The sequence below is a fragment of the Salmo trutta genome, chromosome 4, assembly GCF_901001165.1.
Source record: "Salmo trutta chromosome 4, fSalTru1.1, whole genome shotgun sequence".
Classification (NCBI taxonomy): domain Eukaryota; kingdom Metazoa; phylum Chordata; class Actinopteri; order Salmoniformes; family Salmonidae; genus Salmo; species Salmo trutta.
This window is the reverse complement of record NC_042960.1, coordinates 7026321-7048492: the sequence shown is the minus strand read 5'-3', so window position 1 is coordinate 7048492 and position 22172 is coordinate 7026321. Positions and strand designations below refer to the sequence as shown.

Here is a 22172-nt window from a genome sequence, read left to right as displayed (position 1 = left end):
ACAGCCACTGCCTCAACACAACACTACAGATAGTGTATAGCCACTGCCTCAACACAACACTACATATAGTGTATAGCCACTGCCTCAACACAACACTACAGACAGTGTTGCAGTGACACTGTCTGTGGCCTATAGATTGTTGTTCCCATTCAGCAAGCAATGCCGTATGTAGTCTACAGGGATTAGATATATACTGCCCAATGGTCCAAATGCTTAACAGCATTTCTTTTGTATGTGGAGAGCAGGAAATAACTAGCCTATCATATGTAATTAAATGCTGCTTTCTCTATGTTTGATGTCTGATGTCCCTGCAATTCTGTGTCCTCCTGTCTTTCATCCCATTCTGTGTCCTCCTCTCTTTCATACCATTCTGTGTCCTCCTCTCTTTCATCCCATTCTGTGTCCTCCTCTCTTTCATCCCATTCTGTGTCCTCCTCTCTTTCATACCATTCTGTGTCCTCCTCACTTTCATCCCATTCTGTGTCCTCCTCTCTTTCATACCATTCTGTGTCCTCCTCTCTTTCATCCCATTCTGTGTCCTCCTCTCTTTCATCCCATTCTGTGTCCTCCTCTCTTTCATACCATTCTGTGTCCTCCTGTCTTTCATACCATTCTGTGTCCTCCTCTCTTTCATCCCATTCTGTGTCCTCCTCTCTTTCATCCCATTCTGTGTCCTCCTCTCTTTCATACCATTCTGTGTCCTCCTCTCTTTCATACCATTCTGTGTCCTCCTGTCTTTCATACCATTCTGTGTCCTCCTCTCTTTCATCCCATTCTGTGTCCTCCTCTCTTTCATCCCATTCTGTGTCCTCCTCTCTTTCATCCCATTCTGTGTCCTCCTCTCTTTCATACCATTCTGTGTCCTCCTGTCTTTCATACCATTCTGTGTCCTCCTCTCTTTCATCCCATTCTGTGTCCTCCTCTCTTTCATCCCATTCTGTGTCCTCCTCTCTTTCATCCCATTCTGTGTCCTCCTCTCTTTCATCCCATTCTGTGTCCTCCTCTCTTTCATACCATTCTGTGTCCTCCTCTCTTTCATACCATTCTGTGTCCTCCTCTCTTTCATACCATTCTGTGTCCTCCTCTCTTTCTTTCATACCATTTTTTTCCTTCATTCTTTTTTCTTTTTCTCTTTTACAGTCATTGAGCATCCCGAAAACAATGCAGTGTGGACATCCCCTGGGACAGCACGATCTCGCAGAAAGAGAGAGGTGACACCACGATTTGTTAGCTCCAATGACAATGTAGCCTATTGCTCCGTGAAGCGTAGCAGCAAGTTTGATATGATAACTGTCTGTATAGGAGGAGGACCCAACCGAACAAGCGTGAGTCATAGCGCACAGCCACATCTTCGCTAGATCCTCGGAAGAAAATCGATATTACATGCTTGACGCAATTATCATTTAGGCTACCTCCTCTGATCAGACCTGTATTCCGAACCGCTCCGATCGAAGGCGCGGCTTCATGTCACCGAGACCTGCTTGAAATTCTTTCATTGATATTCAGCCGGGTGCTTCAGCCGCACCGTGGAAACAAACAGTGGCTAAATAGCGCAGTAATCAACCCCCTGAATATGATATGATACGGGGACTACACCGCACCAGGTAAGCTGTCTCCTCTTTGTCTGAATAAAGTGTCGTTAAGATAATAAGTGTACAGATAATGAATTCCTCCGCAAGGTCAAATATGACTGTAAAGCCGCAGGGGGGGTCCTGAAATTCCTATGTGTTGATGTGTTGGTTATTAGGAGTGGGGTTCGGATGTGCATCGTCAATTGACATGGTTATGATGTTGTTTCTCTCACCTGACTGTATCTTTTCATCGCATTCATCTCCACATCCCTTTGTTTTGTCATGGCTACGATATTGTTGTATTTTCTATATCAATTCACTTGTACGCTACATCATGAGATAATTGTCTGGGGTTGAAACTGTAATTTCAGTGGGGATGTTTTTTTTCGAGAGAGGAGACCCTAATATGACGAATGCATAGAGACGTTCACAGCTACATACGGATTGGGTAGCCTATAGGCCTACTAAACGTGTAGTAGAAGTGAAACGTGAAATAGATGAGAAAGAAGCATATTCTCTACTGTGTGATGCTTCTAAAGGGATTCATGTCATAATGGTAAAGTTGATGTATGTCTAGGCTACATTATCTCCATCGCTAAGTCCATGCATTCTAGTCGCCGGTCACTGACTGTATAAAATTGTATTTTAAATATATGGTATCTCCAGGGAAACACACAGACCTACGAATTACTATTTCAGGAGGAGATATGATTTGACCATTCAATTGTCAGGGTCCATTCCCCCAACTCACCTATTGTATCATGTGATTCGTTGTGATATGTATGTAATATGTCAGTCAACTCAAGAGGGGGGAAACCTCAGTAGTCCTAGATATATTTGATCCTACTGTACTGTACGATAAGCTTTTTGAAAATGGTTTTCAAAATATTTAATGTATTTATTTTTGCAAATGTAGAATGTGCAATTATTTTGTGATAAAGGTCCAATCCAGTTTTTATTTAATTATCAAATCATTTCTGGGTAACAATTTAAGTACCTCACTGTGATTGTTTTCAATTCTAATTGTAAAAAATAAAGAAAATATTGCTTCTTAGCAAAGATCCATTTCTAAAGCAATACTTTTGTTAGGACTGTCTGGGAGTGGTCTGAGTTGGGAGGGGAAAATTTAAATCTAGCTTTATTGGCAGAGAGGTTTGGAACTCTTTCTTATTGGTCTATTAACTAATTTACCCATGGTGATGTCACCAGGCAGGCAGAAATTTCAAGTGGACTTTTCAAACAGCTCTTACACTAAAAGGGCATTATCATAATGTTCGCAATTTCACAGTATTATTCCAACCGCATAGTGTGGAAATATATATAAAACACAGGAACGTCACTTTTCTTTACTGCATTGGGCTTTTAAAACAGTATTTCTCCTGTTTTATCAGTAATATCAGTATTAGCCTAACTTATTACCAATGAATGATGCTGTCGGGTGTTCACACAATCTACGTCCTGTTTGGACCGCTATATTGTATTGATTAGCAATAATATACACTATATACAAAAGTATGTGGACACCCCTTCAAATGAATGGATTTGCCTATTTCAGCCTCAGCCGTTGCTGACAGGTGTATAAGATCGAACATACAGCATCCAATCTCCATACACAAACATTGGCAGTAGAATGGCCTTACTCAAGAGCTCAGTGACTTTCAACAAGGCACCGTCATAGGATGCCACCTTTCCAACAAATTTCTGCCCTGCTAGAGCTGCCCCGGTCAACTGAAAGTGCAGTTATTGTGAAGTAGAAACGTCTAGGAGCAACAACGGCTCAGCCACGAAGTGGTAGGCCACACAAGCTCACAGAACGGGACCGCTGAGTGCTGAAGTGCGAAGTGCATAAAAATCGTCTGTCCTCGATTGCAACACTCACTACAGAATTCCAAACGGCCTCTGGAAGCAACGTCAACACAAAAATTGTTAGTCGGGAGCTTCATGAAATGGGTTTCCATGGCCGAGATGCCGCACACAAGCCTAAGATCACCATGCACATTGGCTGGAGTGGTGTAAAGCTCACCGCCATTGGACTCTGGAGCAGTGGAAACGCGTTCTCTGGAGTGATGAATCACGCTTCACCATCTCGGTTTGACGGATGCCAGGAGAACGCTACCTGCCCCAATGCATAGCGCCAACTGTAAAGTTTGGTGGAGAAGGAATAATGGTCTGGGGCTGTTTTTCATGGTTTGGGCTAGGCCCCTTAGTTCTAGTGAAGGGAAATCTTAACGCTACAGCATACAATGGTATTCCAGACGATTCTGTGCTTCCAACTTTGTGGCAACAGTTTGGGGAAGGCCCTTTCCTGTTTCAGCACGACAATACCCGTGTGCACAAAGCGAGGTCCATACAGAAATGGTTTGTCGAGATCAGTGTGGAAGAACTTGACTGGCCTGCACAAAGCCCTGACCTCAACCCCATCGAACACCTTTGGGATGAATTGGAGCCAGGCCTAATCGCCAAACATCAGTGCTCGACCTCACTAATGCTCTTGTGGCTAAATGGAAGCAAGACCTCGCAGCAATGTTCCAACATCTAGTGAAAATGCTTCCTAGAAGAGTGGAAGCTGTTATAGCAGCAAAGGGGGGGACCATATTAATACCCATGATTTTGGAATGAGATGTTTGACGAGCAGGTGTCCACATACTTTTGGTCATGTAGTGTACCTCACTGGATCTTATTTACCACCTTGTTGATTCATCTGCTTGGTTTATTCCACTGAAATCCCATTGAAGTAAGAAACAAGACAAATCTAATTACAAAGTCGTATTTATATGCTCCTGTGTCTCAAATGAACAGCTTGGGGGCCTCTCGCTCATCTTCGATATTAACATGGGGTGATGGAACTCCTGATGGGAGACCCCACAGCTACCCTACATGAGGCAGAGGACACACTGACCCCTTCCTGTAGGATACGGTCACCTCCTGCTTCAAGTAACCAAGGCCCTTATTCATAAAGAGTAAGCGTGAGAGTAAACATGCTGATCTAGGATCAGTGTAGTCTTTTAGATCATAATGAATAAGATCACATGGACAGAGGGGACCTGATCCTAGATCAGCACTCCTATTCTGAGGGGCGCTATGAATCAATACGGGCCCTGAATAAAGGATTGACTAGTCTATCCCTCTGCCTCTCCCCTCAAAATGTACTCTGACAGAGTAACTTAAACCCACAGTTCTATTATATGGAATATTGATCCTAAACTGATCCTTGGTCAGCATTCTTACTCTCACACTTACTCTTTATGAATACGGGCCTATTCATTGTTTTGCGCAGAAAATAAAATGTCACAGGTTCTGGCTATTTGGATATGCCCAAAAAGAAGACTAACCTTTCCTTGGCTGAGAACAAACTTAATGATGAGGATGATTAATAGTGAGGCCCAAAAACAACACCCTAGGACACAAAGTTCCAGAACAACAGATGCTTTAAGTCACCATCTAATTTGGATTGAGATAAACTACATAGGAAACACATCATTTTATAGGATGTGAACGTCCTGGGATGACAGTTCAAGGAGTCACACACAGTGTGTCTGTCTGAGGGCTGAGTTGCTCTGCTTCCTTTTCTTCATTTCGCCCCTGTACACCTGGTTCAATTATTGCGGTCGAGTTGATTGCTGAAAGCGTGGTCGGCCATTGAAGAACAATTTCATAGGGAACCATCATTTCACTTCACACATCCAAGGGGTTGGATGTGATCTGGTCCGACAGCCAGAGCCACTTGTCAAGGCAGCCAGAGAGTGGTGCCGTAGTAATAGGTCACTTTCTTATAGTGTGAATATACTGGACACGTTTGCCAACTGTGTGGCATGGAAAATCCAATCTGACAAATCACAACTCAAGCACTCAGAACTATACAAGCCATCCTATTCTCCTTCTGTACTAAAAATACCATGGCAAAGCCATTTAGTTCGTACCTTTCAGAAATCTGATTTCTTTTTGAGTGGGCCGCTGCTCACTCACTCTTTCTACTTCTCTCTGTCTGGAGTCTGCAGCTGCAGGCTTAGACACTGCTTGAGATTTATTTTCGGATGGGCGTGTGCGTTTGGCCTACATATAAGCCAATACACTGTGATGTATTTGAGCTTACAATTCCAAATGGAATATTTAGTAGCCTGGCTAGGACATTCAGGAACGAGAAGTGTCGGATTTAGAAGGATAAGGATAACCCGTTGAGACTTTTACTTTGTTATTAATGACAATAGGCCTTCTTTTTAATTGCCATAACCTGTAGAATGATGACGAGGAAAATAAGATCACAGAGTCAAAAATGAACAGACTCTATGATGAATGAAGCCTATTGGAAAAATCCAATGGGCTAATTGAAGTGCATTTGAAATCTCCCCAAATTGGTTCAATGTCTTATCGATGTCCACAATGAACAGCTCTGTTGCTGTAGCTTCAGGGAAGATGTTGCAACAGATGAGACCAACAAACACACAGAGGTCTGTGTTTGAGGCCAGCAGATGGCTCATTTCAGACCTTTTTAAAAGGACTTATGTCATACAGATATAGGATCATAATTTGATCACTCTTTTGTTGCTGAGAAAATTGATCAACTCCTACAAAACTGTCCATTTATTATAGTCCACATAATAATTCACATTTCCTGTTGCTGCAGGATTATTATCCTGCTGTAGGAAACTGGCTCAAATGAAGATCCTACATCTGTAGGCTGCAGTGTCTGATAGCTCTTTATTTAACCCTTATTTTACCAGGTCAGTTGACTGAGAACACATTCTCATTTACAGCAACAACCTGGGGAATAGTTACAGGGGAGAGGAGGGGGGATGAATGAGACAAATTGTAAACTGTGGATGATTAGGTGGCCGTGAAGGTATGAGGGCCAGATTGGGAATTTAGCCAGGACACCAGGGTTAACACCCCTACTCTTACGATAAGTGCCATGGGATCTTTAGTGACCACAGAGTCAGGACACCCATTTAACGTCCCATCCGAAAGATGGCACCCTACACAGGGCAATGTCCCCAATCACTGCCCTGGGGCATTGGGATATATACTTTTTCTAATGGTAAAGTCAAACGTGGAACTAAGGCTACACTATTGCTTTCACTTGTTGCGATTGCAAAGTCAATGCCTCTGTCCCCACTTAAGGATAATTCAATAGATTTCCTCCTGGGTTAAGAGGAATTATTTGATTCACTCAAGCTTGTTGAAGTATGTGGTAAGTGTTTTTGATTGCTGTAGTCTTTCAAATTCCATCAGTTTTTGAGCAAAAATCATTTGTGGCATAGTTAATCTTAGATTTGGCATTGCTTTATCTTCTCTGCTCCAAAGGGACTCGGAGTGCTCATGGTCCATCATTTCAAATCAGTTTGCAGTCATCAGAGACACATTAAAATTAAATGTACTTACTGGAATGAAAAGAGGAAAGGCCAACGATCTCTGAGCAGCAAAACAGTTTAGGTCAGTTTTGAAGCAGCATTGTCTTGGGCTTATTGTTAGTAATTTGGAGTTATTGCTATTGTCTGTTGCTTTGTTTACAGATTCAGATTCATCACTCATCGTGTTAGTTTTCTAATTTCAAGTTAAAATATATTTATGTTAAAAAAAAAATTGTAATAAAGTCTCATGTCTTTTTTGGTGTTTCGATATCACCTTTGAGGTCAGGATGTAAAATGCAAGAGTGAGAAAGAAATTACCAAGATCATCATCCTCTATTAATATAAAGACTTATAGTATAATACCATTATCTACATGGAATGATCTAATTTATTGTTCATACTTCTTTGAAACTAAAACTATTCTATTTTCCTACTTTATAGGGAATTACACAAATAGACAGGGATAGGATTGTGGACACCTGGTTCGACTTTGGATCCCTACAGTAGAAGTGGCTAAGAGGACTGTCTCAATACAGGATGGGAACCAACCCAAAAAGGACAGTGACAGTCCAAATGGTCCCTCAGCTGGCTGGAGTGGAAGCTCTGGGAAACCAGGAGTCTAACACCAACTGGGCTAAAGAACCTAACCTGAACCTCACCCAGGGTTGCCCTGCCCCCACCACTACCCCTGCCCCTGTCCCTACAGAACACACACATGATAACCTGTGTCTGACAACCCCCAACACAACCTCCAGGATCCAATCAACTGGCCATGGACAACCGGTTGGCGGCGGGGTGGGGTCCAACACCAACACATCTTTCTCGACCAATGGCAACGGAGGGAAATCGCCATCGGAGCATGTGATTGGAATAGAGCAGCAGATGGCATTGACATGCCGAGGAGGTGTGAGTGTAACCGACGCGACGGCAGAGGGCCGTAGGGACGGCAACGCCAATTTGACAGCGTTAACCCCCACAGCCGCCAGTGAGGAGAAGGAGAAGCATATCTCTAAGGCCGGCCTGTCGTCCGCCGTTAAATCATCAAAGGTTGACGTGCATACGAATTACTGCAGAGAGAAAGAGCCTGGTGGAGCAGGGGCAGGGAATGGGTGTGCAGCCAAGCCATCGCCAGAGCCCACAGCAGTACCGAGTGCTACCGTCAGAGTTTCTGCAGTAGCTAAAGAGGAGTCACTACTAGCAGGGGACAACAAAAACGCAACCACACCAAATCAACATCCCCCTCAGACCTGTGATCCAAAGCATACCTCGGCCTCTGAAGTGCTGACGTCTCTGACGACTCCCAAACAAGGTAAGGCAGAGGGAGCTGCAGTGACTACAAACAAGGTTGCTCCGCCTCCTTACAAATCAAAAGAGGCTGATAGTAGTACTACAACACAGAGTCTCTCACCTTTACCTAGCCCAGCCACCGCAACCACCACCGCCACCAACCCTACTCCATCAGAACGTCCTCTACAGGCCTCTAAAAAAAATACGCCCAAGACAATCTCTCAGAACCCTCCTTCCCAAACGGAACATAATAAAACGGCAGCTACATCGCAGCCGGAACAGACCAAGGAGACTGCAGTAGCTCCTGTCAATGCTGCCATCACCACCACGCCTCCATCATCAGACAGCAAGGAAAACGTAGGGCTTAGGAATAAGGCCTCAAGTCCGACACCCCCCGAGAAGAAGGATTTACAACCTACTCCAGTAGCAAAGACAGAGATCTGCTTAAATAAACACCTGCTGGCGGCATCGTCAGAGTCTTCATCACAGAAGGATTCTCCCTCGTCACTCAACGAGGCCCAACAGAACCAGCAGTCTGAGGCCCAACAGGGCCAGAACCAGCAGCCTGCCCACCATGCAGCACAGGTGGCAGACGAAGCCGTCCAGACTGCCTCGGTCTCGGAGGAGATGCAACAGAAAGCCCACTGTAAACTATACCGGGAGGCCTCCACCATGACCCGCACCCCCATCGCCACCCCCACTGCCACCCCCACCCATAGCAAGCAGGGCCAGGACGTAGAGGTCCAAGCAGTGGCTAACATGTGCAGCCGGGCGGTCTCCACCAGCCCCAGCCTGTTTCCTCTGCCCCCGCCCTACAGGTCCACTGACAGAGGTGCTGCCCTGAGGGAGGAAGCAGCAGTTGAGAGCCTGTCTGTGGTCTACCAGGTGCCCCTCCACCAGATTCACATGGGCAGCAGTCCATCCTGCCCCCCGCCACCTAACTACACCGCAGGTCTCAGGTCTGGGTCAGAGCGATTGACCCTGGAGGCGGGGTCATGCTCCAGTCAGAGTGCCGGCGTGGTGCTCCATGCAGAGGAGGCGGTGGCGGCCCTCCATGCAGAGGTCGCCAGGCTGGGGGCCAAGCCTAAAGATCTGGCAGTCGGGGGGGCAGCAGCGCTATGCAACATCCAGCAGAGAGGAGCACTCCCGCCTCTGCAGCCCGTCTACCAGATCAACATCGAGCCGTGCGGCGGCCAAAACGAGCCGGTAGCTAAAGCGAATCATCACCAGCATCGAGGCGAGAAGGCAGTGGCAGACTCCCAATCCAAGCCCAATGCAGCAGAGAAACCAACGGTGTCTAATGAAGCGCAGACCGTGCCAACGCAGCCTGCCAAGCCTCCCTCTGCTAAAGCTCCATCCCCCTTGTCGCCAACTGCCGTAAGCATGACCAAATCCTCCGACAATAAGGCTGCTCCTCCTCCTTCGCAGTCAACTTCTTCCGTTGCCAAGCCCAGCCAGGCCTCAACGACAACCTCCAAAAAAGCAGAGGACACTAAACCCAAGACGGCAGTGAAAGCGGCGAAGGAGAGCATTGTTAAGGGGGTTGGGGGCGTTAAGGCTTTGTTGGGCAAGAAGAAGCAGGAGCAGCTGGAGCCGGAGAGGAAGGACAAGGAGGAAGAAGATGAGGAGGGGAAACAGAAAGGAGAGAAGAGCGTTCACGATGTGCTGTGGGACGAGCAGGGGATGACCTGGGAGGTGTACGGAGCATCCGTTGACCCCGAGTCCCTTGGCTTTGCCATCCAGAGCCACCTGCAGTGTAAGATCAAAGAACAAGAGAAGAAGGTCGTGACCCAGTCATCACTCAGGAAGTCCATCTCAGTGCCGCCGGTGGTGCCCGACTCGCCCGCCACCGTTGCCGTGGACGACGCCAACAGCAGGAAAAACAAGAGGAGGCAGCAGAACGTTTTCAGGTCCATGCTGAAAAATGTCAGACGGCCCAAGTGCTGCGCGCACCCTCCCCCTACCTCCGTGCTGGAGTGAGAAGGAGAAGCAGCGGCTGTATGCAGCCCACACCATCAGCTGAGTCCCCTATAAAGCAGGCTGGTTCACCCCTTGTTATGGTTCCTCCGATGCCAAGCAAAGTGTGGATATTGGGATCTCTCCCTAACCCTACTGGTCAGATGTTGTTGTATACAATGTTACCTTAGATAGGGTTGATGATTATCAAAGGAAGAGGACAAAACAAAAAGCTAAAATAGGTTCTTGTTATGGACAACTTATTTTATAGATGAGAGAGATTCTAACAGTATTTAATGAAAAATGGCAATAATAATATGTTAGTGAAACGCATGTGTGTTAGTACTTATGGCAGTCATAACTCATTTTACCACTATGAAGTCCTGGTGTATACAGTACATGGCTCTGATCTTTGGGCATACATACATATTACTGTCAGTATCATACCTTTTACAGATGTGCAACTAAATATCACTACTTCTCAGTGCAGTGGGTGCATTTTGGTATATATACAGTACGATTACGTTCCGGGTGTATTGAACAACCTCTATTTCTAAAATGAATATATTTTTTTTCTTTTTTGTTGCAGATTTTATTTTGAATGGGTAACTACTTATTTTGTCTTGATAAAGAAGAAGAAAACCTCTGCTGTGCTCATTTCCGTATGTCTTAAATACAATATAACACTGGGCCTGTGTGCATTTAGGTGCTCTATATTTAGTCTCTGTTCTCTTCGTTTTGGATTAAAAAAACCTCAAGGTCGAAAAGTGATCTACAGCCGAGCAGTTCTTTCTGAATTCATTGACAGGTGTTTGAAGAGAGCGTTAGCGGCGCGCATCCCCACAGTGTGAGTTCCTCAGTTACAATGTGTTATCAGACGTTGCTTGAGGATGGGTAAAAGGTCTGTTTGAAGCAATATTGCAGCTGATAGCTGATCTACAGGGACCGGAAATGATTGAGAGCGTGAGTAGTGTCTAGGAGTAGAGACATTGCCAATCCGAGGAGCTCTGAGGTCTCTATTTTTCAATTCATCTTCCATTTGGTCTGTGAACCATCCTCACGAAACACCCAGCTTCTCATGTCCTTTATGGAATCATAATACTCATTTTTTTTTTTTTTAACCATTGGTCAGACTCTGTTCGTATACTATATGAAATGTCAGCTTTTTGACTTGCTCTGATTCAAAACTTAAATATTCTGATGTTGTATATGCTTAGTTGTACACACTGTATCATCAGGTACAGTGTTTTGTTTCAATAAGTACACCTGAAAACTGCTGTAGAAGGCTGTTTGAAACCACAGGGGACGTTGTTCAGCATGTATCAGCAGGCAGTAGTAGAGGAGTGGAGATGTGTACTCCTTGTGGATTAGTTGTCCATGGGCTTTATACAGTCTTTTCCCAAAATAATGTCCTTGAGACAGGGGTTAAATTGACCCAAAGCACAAATTAGTGTGTGTATACAGTACTCCACATTATTCAAGCCATTTTCCTCTCCCTATAATCTCTCATTAAAATTAGATTCAATTAAAATACTTATCAAAGCTAGGACAAAAGAACCACTTCAAAATTAGATGGTTGAATATTTGCGGAGAAGGGGAAATATAGTCTCTATCAAAGACTTAAAAACTGTTTATTTTCAAAATCATTTAAATTTTGAATCATTCACTTGCTAGATTAGTTGAATTCTGGGTTTTACATCTTTGATTGGATTAGGCACAGTTAAAGTAAAAATCACAAAATCTGTGAATTACTGTGGGCTTCTATTAGAGAAGACAAATTAGTAGGAAGATTTTTTTTCAAAATGCATGTTTTTATGTGTAAGTCCATTAGTAAATAAGACAGATGTTCAAAATGTAAGTCACCATTAGTTTTTTTTAGGATGCATCTATACTCCAAAGCCAATCATTGTAAGAGGTAGGTAGGTCTACATTCCGAATCCAGTGATGTGAAATGTATGGGTTAAGCAGAGAAAATTAAACTATGAGTCTGCTTCCATAAAGTGAATTAAAACTTTCAATTTATCTAGTCTCTTTCAGAATCACCTGAAACACTTTATTTCCTTAGGAAAAAATATCCGCTTAAAAATATTACATAAACCTTGTTTCCTCCACATTGTTATTAAGAGTAATGAAGTTATTAAATTCTAAACAATTTAAAATATAGTCTCAACGTGTTGATATTGGCATCACATCCTGCTGTGGAATGGGGAATATTCACAGCCAGTCTTCTTTGTTTGGGAATTACAACTAACTGTCTGTTTGAATACACCCTCTGTCTCCGTGTGATACACTGATTTCACAGGACTGTGCTGTCACTTCCTGTGTGTCTGGGTGTATGTGTGTGTCACCACTCATCACTGCATTCGTCACAGTGGGCTGTTAGGTTAGGTGTCCTGGGCTATTCTGATCCCAGTCAAAAGAACACACACACACACACACACACACACACACACACACACACACACACACACACACACACACACACACACACACACACACACAAAGCTCCATCCCCCTGGTATTCAAGGTGTTAAGACGAGAATCACACCCCCCACACACTCACAACCAAACTGCCATCTCAATTGCTGATTGAAGGGGCTGCCACAGTGAAGTGCATCACCAACCTATTTTGTCATGCCGCTACCTTTGGGAGGAGATGTATTGAATTTGGACTGACACTTTTTCTACGTGTGTAGAGCTACAAAGCATCCCCTGATCCTCTTCCTCCATCTTCCTTCAATGTTCCCCCATCTCTCTCTCTCTGTCTCTTCGCGCTCTCTCTCTCCATCTCTCTGTCCATAGATCACGACCAGCAGCAGTCGACTCACCAGCCTTAATGCTGACTCCCTCACCCCGGCCTTAATTAGCTGGTGTTTCAATATTTAATGTCCCCCTCGCCCCCTGTGTCCCTGCGACTGGTTCCCATTTGAAAGTGCAGATTAGATGTGGCCATAGGCGGTGGGTGTTAAACACAAGAGGAGATTCATTGTGATGAAAATACTATCTAATAGAGAGATGAGAGAGACTGAGACAGAGAGAAACAGAGATGGGAGGGAGGGAGGGAGGCTCTCACTCTGTCATAGTAACTAGCAGCCTGTATTATTCAATATTAAAATCACACTCTGTGCTGTATGTCTTGTCTAATATCCAATCCGGTCATGACCACAGTCTTTTTGTTCCAGGTAGGGGGCTGTTTTCAATGTACCTGTTTGAAATGGAAAGGTTGTTTTGTAATGTTGTAAAATGAGTGCTGCTGTTCTCCTCTCTGGCAGGATAAGAAATCTAGGAAGTGGAATTGAAACTGAGTTTTATTTTAGAGTTATAAATCTTAGGGTTTGGAAAATGAAATCCCTGCCTTAAAAATAGATATAGGCTATTTGACTTGCAGATGATCATTGATTTAGATGAAAATAAATTGTGCGGGGCCCAGAAACTTAATTAAACTGAGAGCCCGTGTTCATCAACAGTTGGCCAGTCTATCATCATCTAACATTAATGTGTCAGTGCGCTTTAAGAAATCAAATTATGCTCTTGCGATGTAACAGATTAGTAGAGTCTACATTCTATCTTGGTGAGGGAATTTCTCTGAATGTCACTGTTGTGTCGTCTCATACGGTTCTGTTATATTCTCACGGGGCATTTTTCCCCTCTCTATGGAAATTCCTCTAAAGTCACCACTATATAACTGTTCTTTGCTTAACTGAATATCAGGTTTCGGCGTAGTGCTTCGACTGCGTGTTAGTTAGAGTCTATATCAAGACTCCCTCTAGCCCTCCAGATAAAATGTCCACCTCAGAAACATAGTTAAAATGTGTTAAACCTCCTGCTATGACCCAGTTAGCTCCACGCACGCACATGCACACACACACACACACACACACACACACACACACACACACACACACACGCACACACACACACACCTCTCAGCTACACACACACACAGACTCCTCTCAGCTACACACGCACACACACACACAGACTCCTCTCAGCTACACAGAGAATCCTTAGAGGACTCGTGTAGCCTAGACGCAGCTTGAGCACAAGCCGTTACAATTACCAATACAAATCACAAATAATTCCCTGTCGGATCTTTAGCCGCACATCAGACACACTCAGACTCCATCTTATCATGGGGATCAGTATCTGTGTTAATTGCTGTTTACTGATTGTATTTTGAGATTGGTAAGTATGTGATTATGAATCTCTTTAAGGGTCTGGTGATCTTAGTGATGCTTAGCTGTTCTCCATAGATGGAACACGGGTTGATTCTGGAGCACTGGGTGATGTAATGAATCATGTCAAGCTTCATGTTCTCCCTCTATGATGATGTCATATAAAAGCACTATTTCTCTCTCTTTCTCTCCCTCTTTCTCTCTCTTTCTTTTTCTCCCCCTCTTTTTATCTCTCTCTCACTTTCTCTCTATCATAAAAGCACCATATAAGTCAGCAACAGCATGGCGGCTAAAGCATGGCGACAGCATGGCGGCCCTGCCTCCCCACTGAAGCGTCTCTTCATCACTGACCTCTGAACAGCTCTTATAGCGCCTTCCCAGTACTGCTTCAGTCCTTTTGTTTCTCTCCCTGACCCCAGAACAGCTCTTATAGCGCCTTCCCAGTACTGCTTCAGTCCTTTTGTTTCTCTCCCTGACCCCAGAACAGCTCTGATAGCGCCTCCCCAGTACTGCTTCAGTCCTTTTGTTTCTCTCCCTGACCCCAGAACAGCTCTTATAGCGCCTTCCCAGTACTGCTTCAGTCCTTTTGTTTCTCTCCCTGACCCCAGAACAGCTCTGATAGCGCCTCCCCAGTACTGCTTCAGTCCTTTTGTTTCTCTCCCTGACCCCAGAACAGCTCTGATAGCGCCTCCCCAGTACTGCTTCAGTCCTTTTGTTTCTCTCCCTGACCCCAGAACAGCTCTGATAGCGCCTCCCCAGTACTGCTTCAGTCCTTTTGTTTCTCTCCCTGACCCCAGAACAGCTCTTATAGCGCCTCCCCAGTACTGCTCCAGTTGTTTTGTTTACTCACTGTTGTATTAAATCACCGGCAGCGCTACAGTAAGGAACTTCCTCCGATGTCGTCTGCTGCTCAGGCCCCTGAGGAATACATGGCCTACATTACTTCGCATTGTTGGGAAGCATTGTGGGAAAAGGTGTTTGGAAGGATTGAGGTGTGTGTGTGCGTGTGCGCTTTTGTGCGTGTGTGTGTGTGTGTGCACGCGTTTATGCGTGTGTGTGTTCCCCTATGTGCTCTTGTTTATAGGGGAACACACACTTTTTTCTCTCTTCCTATCCCTCTCCCTCCTCCACTCCAGCGTACTCCATCACTGTGTAACATTACACACTGCAGACCTGAGCATTTTACAGCGACTTGTCATTAACCACCCCGCCGTTCCACACACAAACGCACGTACGTGACCTTTCACATGCTGAAGGTCAAGCACAGGTGCACACATACTTGCACGCACGCACACACACACACAAACACACACACTAAGGTCACCTTGGCTGTCTTCACTAGAGACTGCTTTATAACGGCTGACAGATGTTTCTATAAATCATTGGTCCCCCAGTGGACAGAGGTTCCACACACACACACACACACACACACTGCAGCAACACTCTATCCCTCTCCTTTTTTCTCCCTCTCCCTCCCCCCTCCCAGAGACACTCATGGGTGAGAAAAATATCCCCCACATTGACACACACCATCTAATAAAGCGATTTGAGCGACTGGAAAAACTGCTATATAAATCCAATCCATTCTTGATGCACTAAAATGTTTTGCGGCTGATGTATTGAAAGACCTGCAGCAGCAGCAGGGTTGATATACTGACCTGTAGTTGTAGGACTTTTACTAGTATTGTTGTGAACGGATGTTATTGGGGTGAGTGGTGTGTAGTTAGTTGTGAGCGAGTTTGGATGGAGAGTTGTTAATGGGTCACTTCACAGACATCTTAGTTTGGATGAAGGGGCTTTCTCCCCCTTGGGTTGAAATGTAAAGCAACTGAGAAAATATCTCAACCACCTACTAGAATTGACCCACAACCAACAAAAAAATGCAAGACATTATATAAAATCATTATCGACTGTATAATATCTTAAATCATTTAATTTAGTTATCTTAAGTAATGATATGCTCCTAAATGTGCTGCCAAGGAGAGATAAGAAGCTTCCGTTTCAGCCCAGACGTCAATTCAACGTCTATTCCACGTTGGTTCAACGTAATTTCATTGAAATGACTCGGTTGATTCAACCAGTGTGTGCCCAGTGGGAGTACAGTATATCACCACTTGTTTCTGTCTTTCCTAAAGGGAAGAATTGGAGGGAATGTATAGGCCTAAGTCCTTATCTCCTAGAGATAGATTAGGTCTTTAAAGTGACTGGTTACCATAGTGAATGTGTCTCTGTCTAATCAGACTGTGGCTGAATCCAAGAGGTCTTTATATGATGAGGTAATTCCAACCATTCAATCTTCATGGAGATTAACCAAAATTGAAGCACTTCCTCTATGAAACTCATTAACCCTGACTCCAAAGTTATTGTGAAGAAACCTCTGGTATCGCTTCCACATTGTATGCAAATCTGTCCTAAAGTTATTTTTAATCTCCAATCCGCGATTAGGAGCGTGTAAATGAAGACGTAGGTCATTATTGAGCGGCCTAATTTGTAATGACGAATGGTGAGCGTGAATATTGCGGTTGCCAAACTGTCCCTTATCATTATCGCCCCCTCAGATGATATCAAGATTCCTCAACTCTCCTGCAGTCGACTCTGATTAAAAGTCCAATTAAAAACCTGTCGGTCAGAGGAGGAGCGTCCTGTCTCCCCGGACGTTGCCCGTAGCTGAGGGTTGATTCTCACACACTCACGTGTTGAGAAATAGTGATTCAGCCTTCATACTTCATCATCCTTCAGCCTTCATCATCCTTCTTGGTAATTCAATTCAAACAAGATGGCCTCACTTTGACACAGTAAAAAACAGCAAAAAATACCCCTGCTATAGGTTATACTGTACAACAGTGTGTGTAACCCATGGAAACCATGTGTTTGATGTTGTTGATACCTTTACACCTATTCCACTCAGTCATTACCACGTGCCCGTTCTCCCCAATTAAGTTGCCACCAACCTCCTGTGCTGTATAGCACTGTAACACAGGTTGAGTCCCAAATTCCACCCTATCCCACTCATAGTAGGGCCCTGGTCAAAAGTAGTGTACCATATAAGGGACAGGGTGCCATTTCAGACACAGTGCTGTTGTATGTGAGTGTGCTACTTCCCATATCCTAGGTCCAGGGTTTCTATGGTAACACTAGCCACCAAACCACAGGTTCAGAACATCTAACCCTCTAAATTAGACCTTGGGGAGCCAGATAGATAACAGCTACAGTGTAACTCACACTTCACCTAGATAATAAAACATTATCTGATAATACATTGTACTGTTCTGTTCTGTGCTGTATAAATATTTAACATTTGTGTGGTGAAATGAATCTCTCCACAGAGACCATTTTCGCAATCAACTTGACAATCATTCTGATCTGTGCTGATCTCTGTTAGTGTTTATGACTGGTTGTAAATGGCCCTCTTCTGCTCGCTCTAATATCTCTCTGGCTTGTGTTATTATCACTGTACATAGTGAAGTGCTTATCTCAGCACTTTGAAACTCCTCTCTACAAACCAATGACTGTATATATGAATGGACAACGCCATCGATCACGTGACACCATTCATTCCTATCTGAAGACTCAATAGCGCATTGAAGCCAAGTGAAGTCTGTTAAAATGGTGTCTGATGGAGACATAACATGTGCAGTTTGAGCTATTCCAGGAAGTGCTGCTCCCTCTCATTGAGTAACTGAAGCTGAAGGCCGACCGGAGTACTGCAGGCTGCCATTAGCAACTTAATTATCCTTATAACTTCTTCTGTGTGCGATTTTAAAATGATCGGTTCAAGGACATACATCTGGTGTGTTAGAAGCAATTGTTGGTACCATGATTGTCTTCTAAATTGTTTTATTTACTCAAAGATTGGCCATGAAGATTGCCGTTTTTCCATTCACTATAATGGGGGATCCTGTTTTTCTGCTAACAATGCCTTTAGTACCTCGGTTGGCCTTGAACTTCCATGGCATCAATCAGAGGGGGGAGTCGTTCTCCCCTGCTACAAACACACTGTCAGCATTACAGCAAGACACCATGAGCCAGGCTGTCTGTACAGAGAGCCATTAGAAATTTGCAACGAAGTGTTCGAAATTGCATCCTATTCCGTACATAGTGCTCTACATTTGACCCCGGCCCATAATTCCCTAGAAAGTGCCTTACTTTTGACCAGGGAACATAGAGCAGTAGTCAAACGTACTGCACTATTTGGGGAATAAAGTGCTATTTTAGATGCATCCTGGGAAGGGACCCCTGATTCCAACAGGCAGGATTACAAGCCTGTTTCTAGCACATTATCCATTAGCTTAACAAATGGTAATTGATTGCCAGGTAGCGTCTGTGGGACTCCTATGGGGCATAGATGACTAAACAGTAGGTTCCCGTGAGCCTAGTCCCCATCATTCCTTTTACTTTAATCAAATCCATCGCTAGTGCTAAGTGCTTTGGCACTCAAGCCACATTAAAGAGTTTAACCATAGCCCAGAAGTGCTCTGTACTACATGAATCAATTAGTAAGCTTGACGATAATTGCAGTGCACTGCGTGACGGGCCCGCTCCTCTTATAAAAGCTGAGGTTGAGACAGTAAATGTTTTGAAATGAGATTCGGGGTCGAGTGTAGGGACAAAGTTAATAATATAAACAAGGCTTGCGTAAACACAGGTCATATACCATAGTCCCCCCCAAACTCAACTCTGGACCTCGAAGCCAGTTCCACTGTGTTTTTTTCAATGTTGCGCTCGAATCAGGGACTGATTTAGACCTGAGACACCAGGTGGGTGCAATTAATGATCAGGTAGAACAGAAAAACAGCAGGCTCTGTACCTCATAGGATAAGAGTTGAATAGCCCTGCTATAGGCTATACTGTACAACGGTGTGTATAACGGTTCTATAGTAGCCTACAACAGGTTAAGTTATAGGTGAGAGGTACCACTGCCCCTACTGAATCTATGTACAAAATCATAATGGTTTTATTTGACACTCAAAATGACATCAACTAATTTACCCTATGCACACAATAAGACGTTTTACAACATGTCCAAAAATCCTAAACAGTCAAAAACTCTCCGCACAGACACGCTCCGTATCCCTTGTCCAGGTTCAGGTGAGTCCAAGGTACAGCCAGTCTACCAAAGGTCGAACCAGACCGTGAGACGCCGGTGCACCAGAGGCAAAGCACATTTGCTCCACACCTGCACATCTCTACCACTGTGAACGGAGAGCATGGAGGAAGACTTAAAGCAGAGGCCCAAGTCCAGGGGTCTGAGTACCCTGGAGAAGAGCCTGGTGCTACTGTTTGTGGCTCTGACTGGCGCCTGCATCGGACTGGTGGTCATCTACTTCACTGACAAGAACAGCGTCTCCACTGATGAAGGTGAGTAGTGTACTGCCTGTATGTTTAAATGGAGGGAAGGGAAAGGGGGATACCTAGTTAGTTGCACAACTAAATGCATTAAACAGAAATGTGTCTTCCGCATTTAACCCAACCCCTCTGAATCAGAGAGGTGCGGGGGGCTGCCTTAATCCATATACACGTCATCGGTGCTCGGGGAGAAGTTGTTGTTGGAGGTTAACTGCCTTACACAAGGGCAGGACTGCAGATTTGTCCATCTTTTCGGCGCAGGGATTGGAACCAGCTACCTTTCGGTTACTGACCCAATGCTCTTAACTGCTAGGCTACCTGGTGGTGAGCTGCTATATACTTTAAACACATTCATGTAGGCCAGATGATTAGTACTACTGTATATACTGTAAACACTTAGGAGTTGTACTATCCCTCCAAACTTCATCACTGTCAAGGAGGTTTGAGTACTAAACTTTAAACCCTTCAAATGTCTTTCAAATGAAAGTTTATAGCTCTACTCACACCAGGAAGTTCAACGCCTCTCAGCAGGACTATGAAACAGTGATTTATGGACCCTTGTGATTGATGGACCATTATACATTTACCATAATATCAGGCTTAACTAAGCGTCTGGGGAGTGGGTGGGTAATGGCTGTCGGCTGGTGGTGAGTTTGCTGACAAGAAGATGAAAAGTGATGTTTTGTTGTCTATTTTGTTGAAATTTCTATCACTGGACATTGTGCTCTTAATGTATCTCTGTCTCTGACAGATGTTTTATTATTTATGATTAAATTAAGCCACACTTTCATATCAGCAATAAATGATAAGCATAGAAGAATGATCTGGGTCATTGTATACCGCAATAACAAACCAACGGCATTCATTGCTGCAGTAATAATGGCATTGAATACATCTGGCATTGAATGTGCATCCGTTCTGGCTACAGGGCTAGACAGAGAGTTCTATTCTAAGGGGGTTCTGTGTCTTTGTGGTACCTCTGTGACGTGAGTCACAGTGACGTCCCCTGCCACTGGCTGCACAGTGTGGCAGACAGACAGTCCGAGCTGAGACCCAGCTGTGGAGGAACAGAACGACAACAAAAGGCAAAGGTTACTCTAACGTTGAGGGAACGTCTATAGACAAACCTCCTGCGAACCGTTAGGGATATCTGAAAGTCTAATTGGTCCCCTTGGACATTGGCATCTCATTGGTCTCACCACTGGCTACTGATGCACTTCCAAGCACTGTTATGGATTGCTGGACGTATTTTTCATATAGTGTCACTCTGTCACCATAGAAAGCATGACAAATACGTCCTCAGTTTGTCACGTCTGCATTTGTTTTCAACCCTCCGTTTTGAGTCATTCTATTTCATCTATAGTTAGAAAACAACCCATCAAATCACCTGACTTAAAATGTGATATAACATGCATGTTATGTTGGCTTCTGACAAGGTGTCAATGATGATCTATTTATCATATAAGATAGTCCACATATCTGCAACATATCTTGGTGCCTTTTTACAGTTCTGTGCTGGTTCCCAAAAAATACAGCCTTCCCCACCCCTTAAAAATGCATTTAAATCTTATGAAAATCTATGATGTTATTAACACTGTCCCACGCTACCTTGGCTCGGTTAGCCAAATCAGTCATATCGTACCTAAGAATAATGGCTTTCATCCATTTCTATGAGTGAGACTGCCTTAGGAGACGCGGCTGACTCCAGAGACAGCACTCACACAGTACACTGGTCTAGTATATTGCAAATGCTCTCATTCTCTTTCTCTCTATTTCTCTCTCTCTCTTTCTCTCACTCTCTCCCTTTTATTCGTCCTTACAAAATCCCTTATTCAATAAAACTTGCCCAGGAATAATGTCTGCACTTTGAAGTAATGGTCGTAGCTAGTGGTGTATTGAAAGGCCAAATACTGTCTAGCATCTGTCTACATTATACAGTGCATTCGGAAAGTACTTAGACCCCTTGACTTTTTCTACATTTTGTTACATTACAGCCTTATTCTAAAATGTACTAAAAAACATTTATCATCAATCTAAACACAATACCCCATAATGACAAAGCAAAAACAGGTTTTTAGAAATGTTTGCACATTTGTAAAAAAGATACAACTGAAAATATCACATTTACATAAGTATTCAGACCCTTTACTCAGTACTTTGTTGCAGCACTTTTGGCAGCGATTAGGGCCTCAAGTCTTATTGGGTATGATGCTACAAGCTTGGCATACCTGTATTTGGGGAGTTTCTCCCATTCTTCTCTGCAAGCTCTGTTAACTTGGATGGGGAGTGTCACTGCACAGCTATTTTCAGGTCTCTTCAGAGATTTTAGATCAGGTTCAAGTCCGGGGTCTGGCAGGGCCACTCAAGGACATTCAGAGACATGTCCTGAAACCACTCCTGTGTTGTCTTGGCTGTATGCTTAGGGTCGTTGTCCTGTTGGAAGGTGAATCTTCACCCCAGTCTGAGGTCCTGAGCACTCTGGAGCAGGT

The 22172-nt window shown here is 44.2% G+C and overlaps 1 protein-coding gene and 1 pseudogene across 1 annotated transcript; both read left to right on the top strand.

Annotated features, from left to right (window-relative positions):
- The first annotated feature begins 1318 nt into the window (after nt 1–1318).
- On the top strand, nt 1319–10939 carry LOC115191769 (G protein-regulated inducer of neurite outgrowth 3-like). Its single transcript, XM_029749670.1, has 2 exons — nt 1319–1604; nt 7361–10939. The coding sequence occupies exon 2, from the start codon at nt 7457–7459 to the stop codon at nt 10184–10186; it is 2730 nt and encodes a 909-aa protein (XP_029605530.1). The 5' UTR covers nt 1319–1604; nt 7361–7456; the 3' UTR covers nt 10187–10939.
- An 8589-nt stretch (nt 10940–19528) lies between these two features.
- LOC115191768 (cubilin-like) overlaps nt 19529–22172 on the top strand; it is a 32859-nt pseudogene continuing 30215 nt past the window's right edge.

What these genes read in the sequence shown, in the direction of transcription:
- LOC115191769 (XM_029749670.1), top strand. Translation starts at nt 7,457, where the DNA reads ATGGGAACCAACCCAAAAAGGACAGTGACAGTCCAAATGGTCCCTCAG.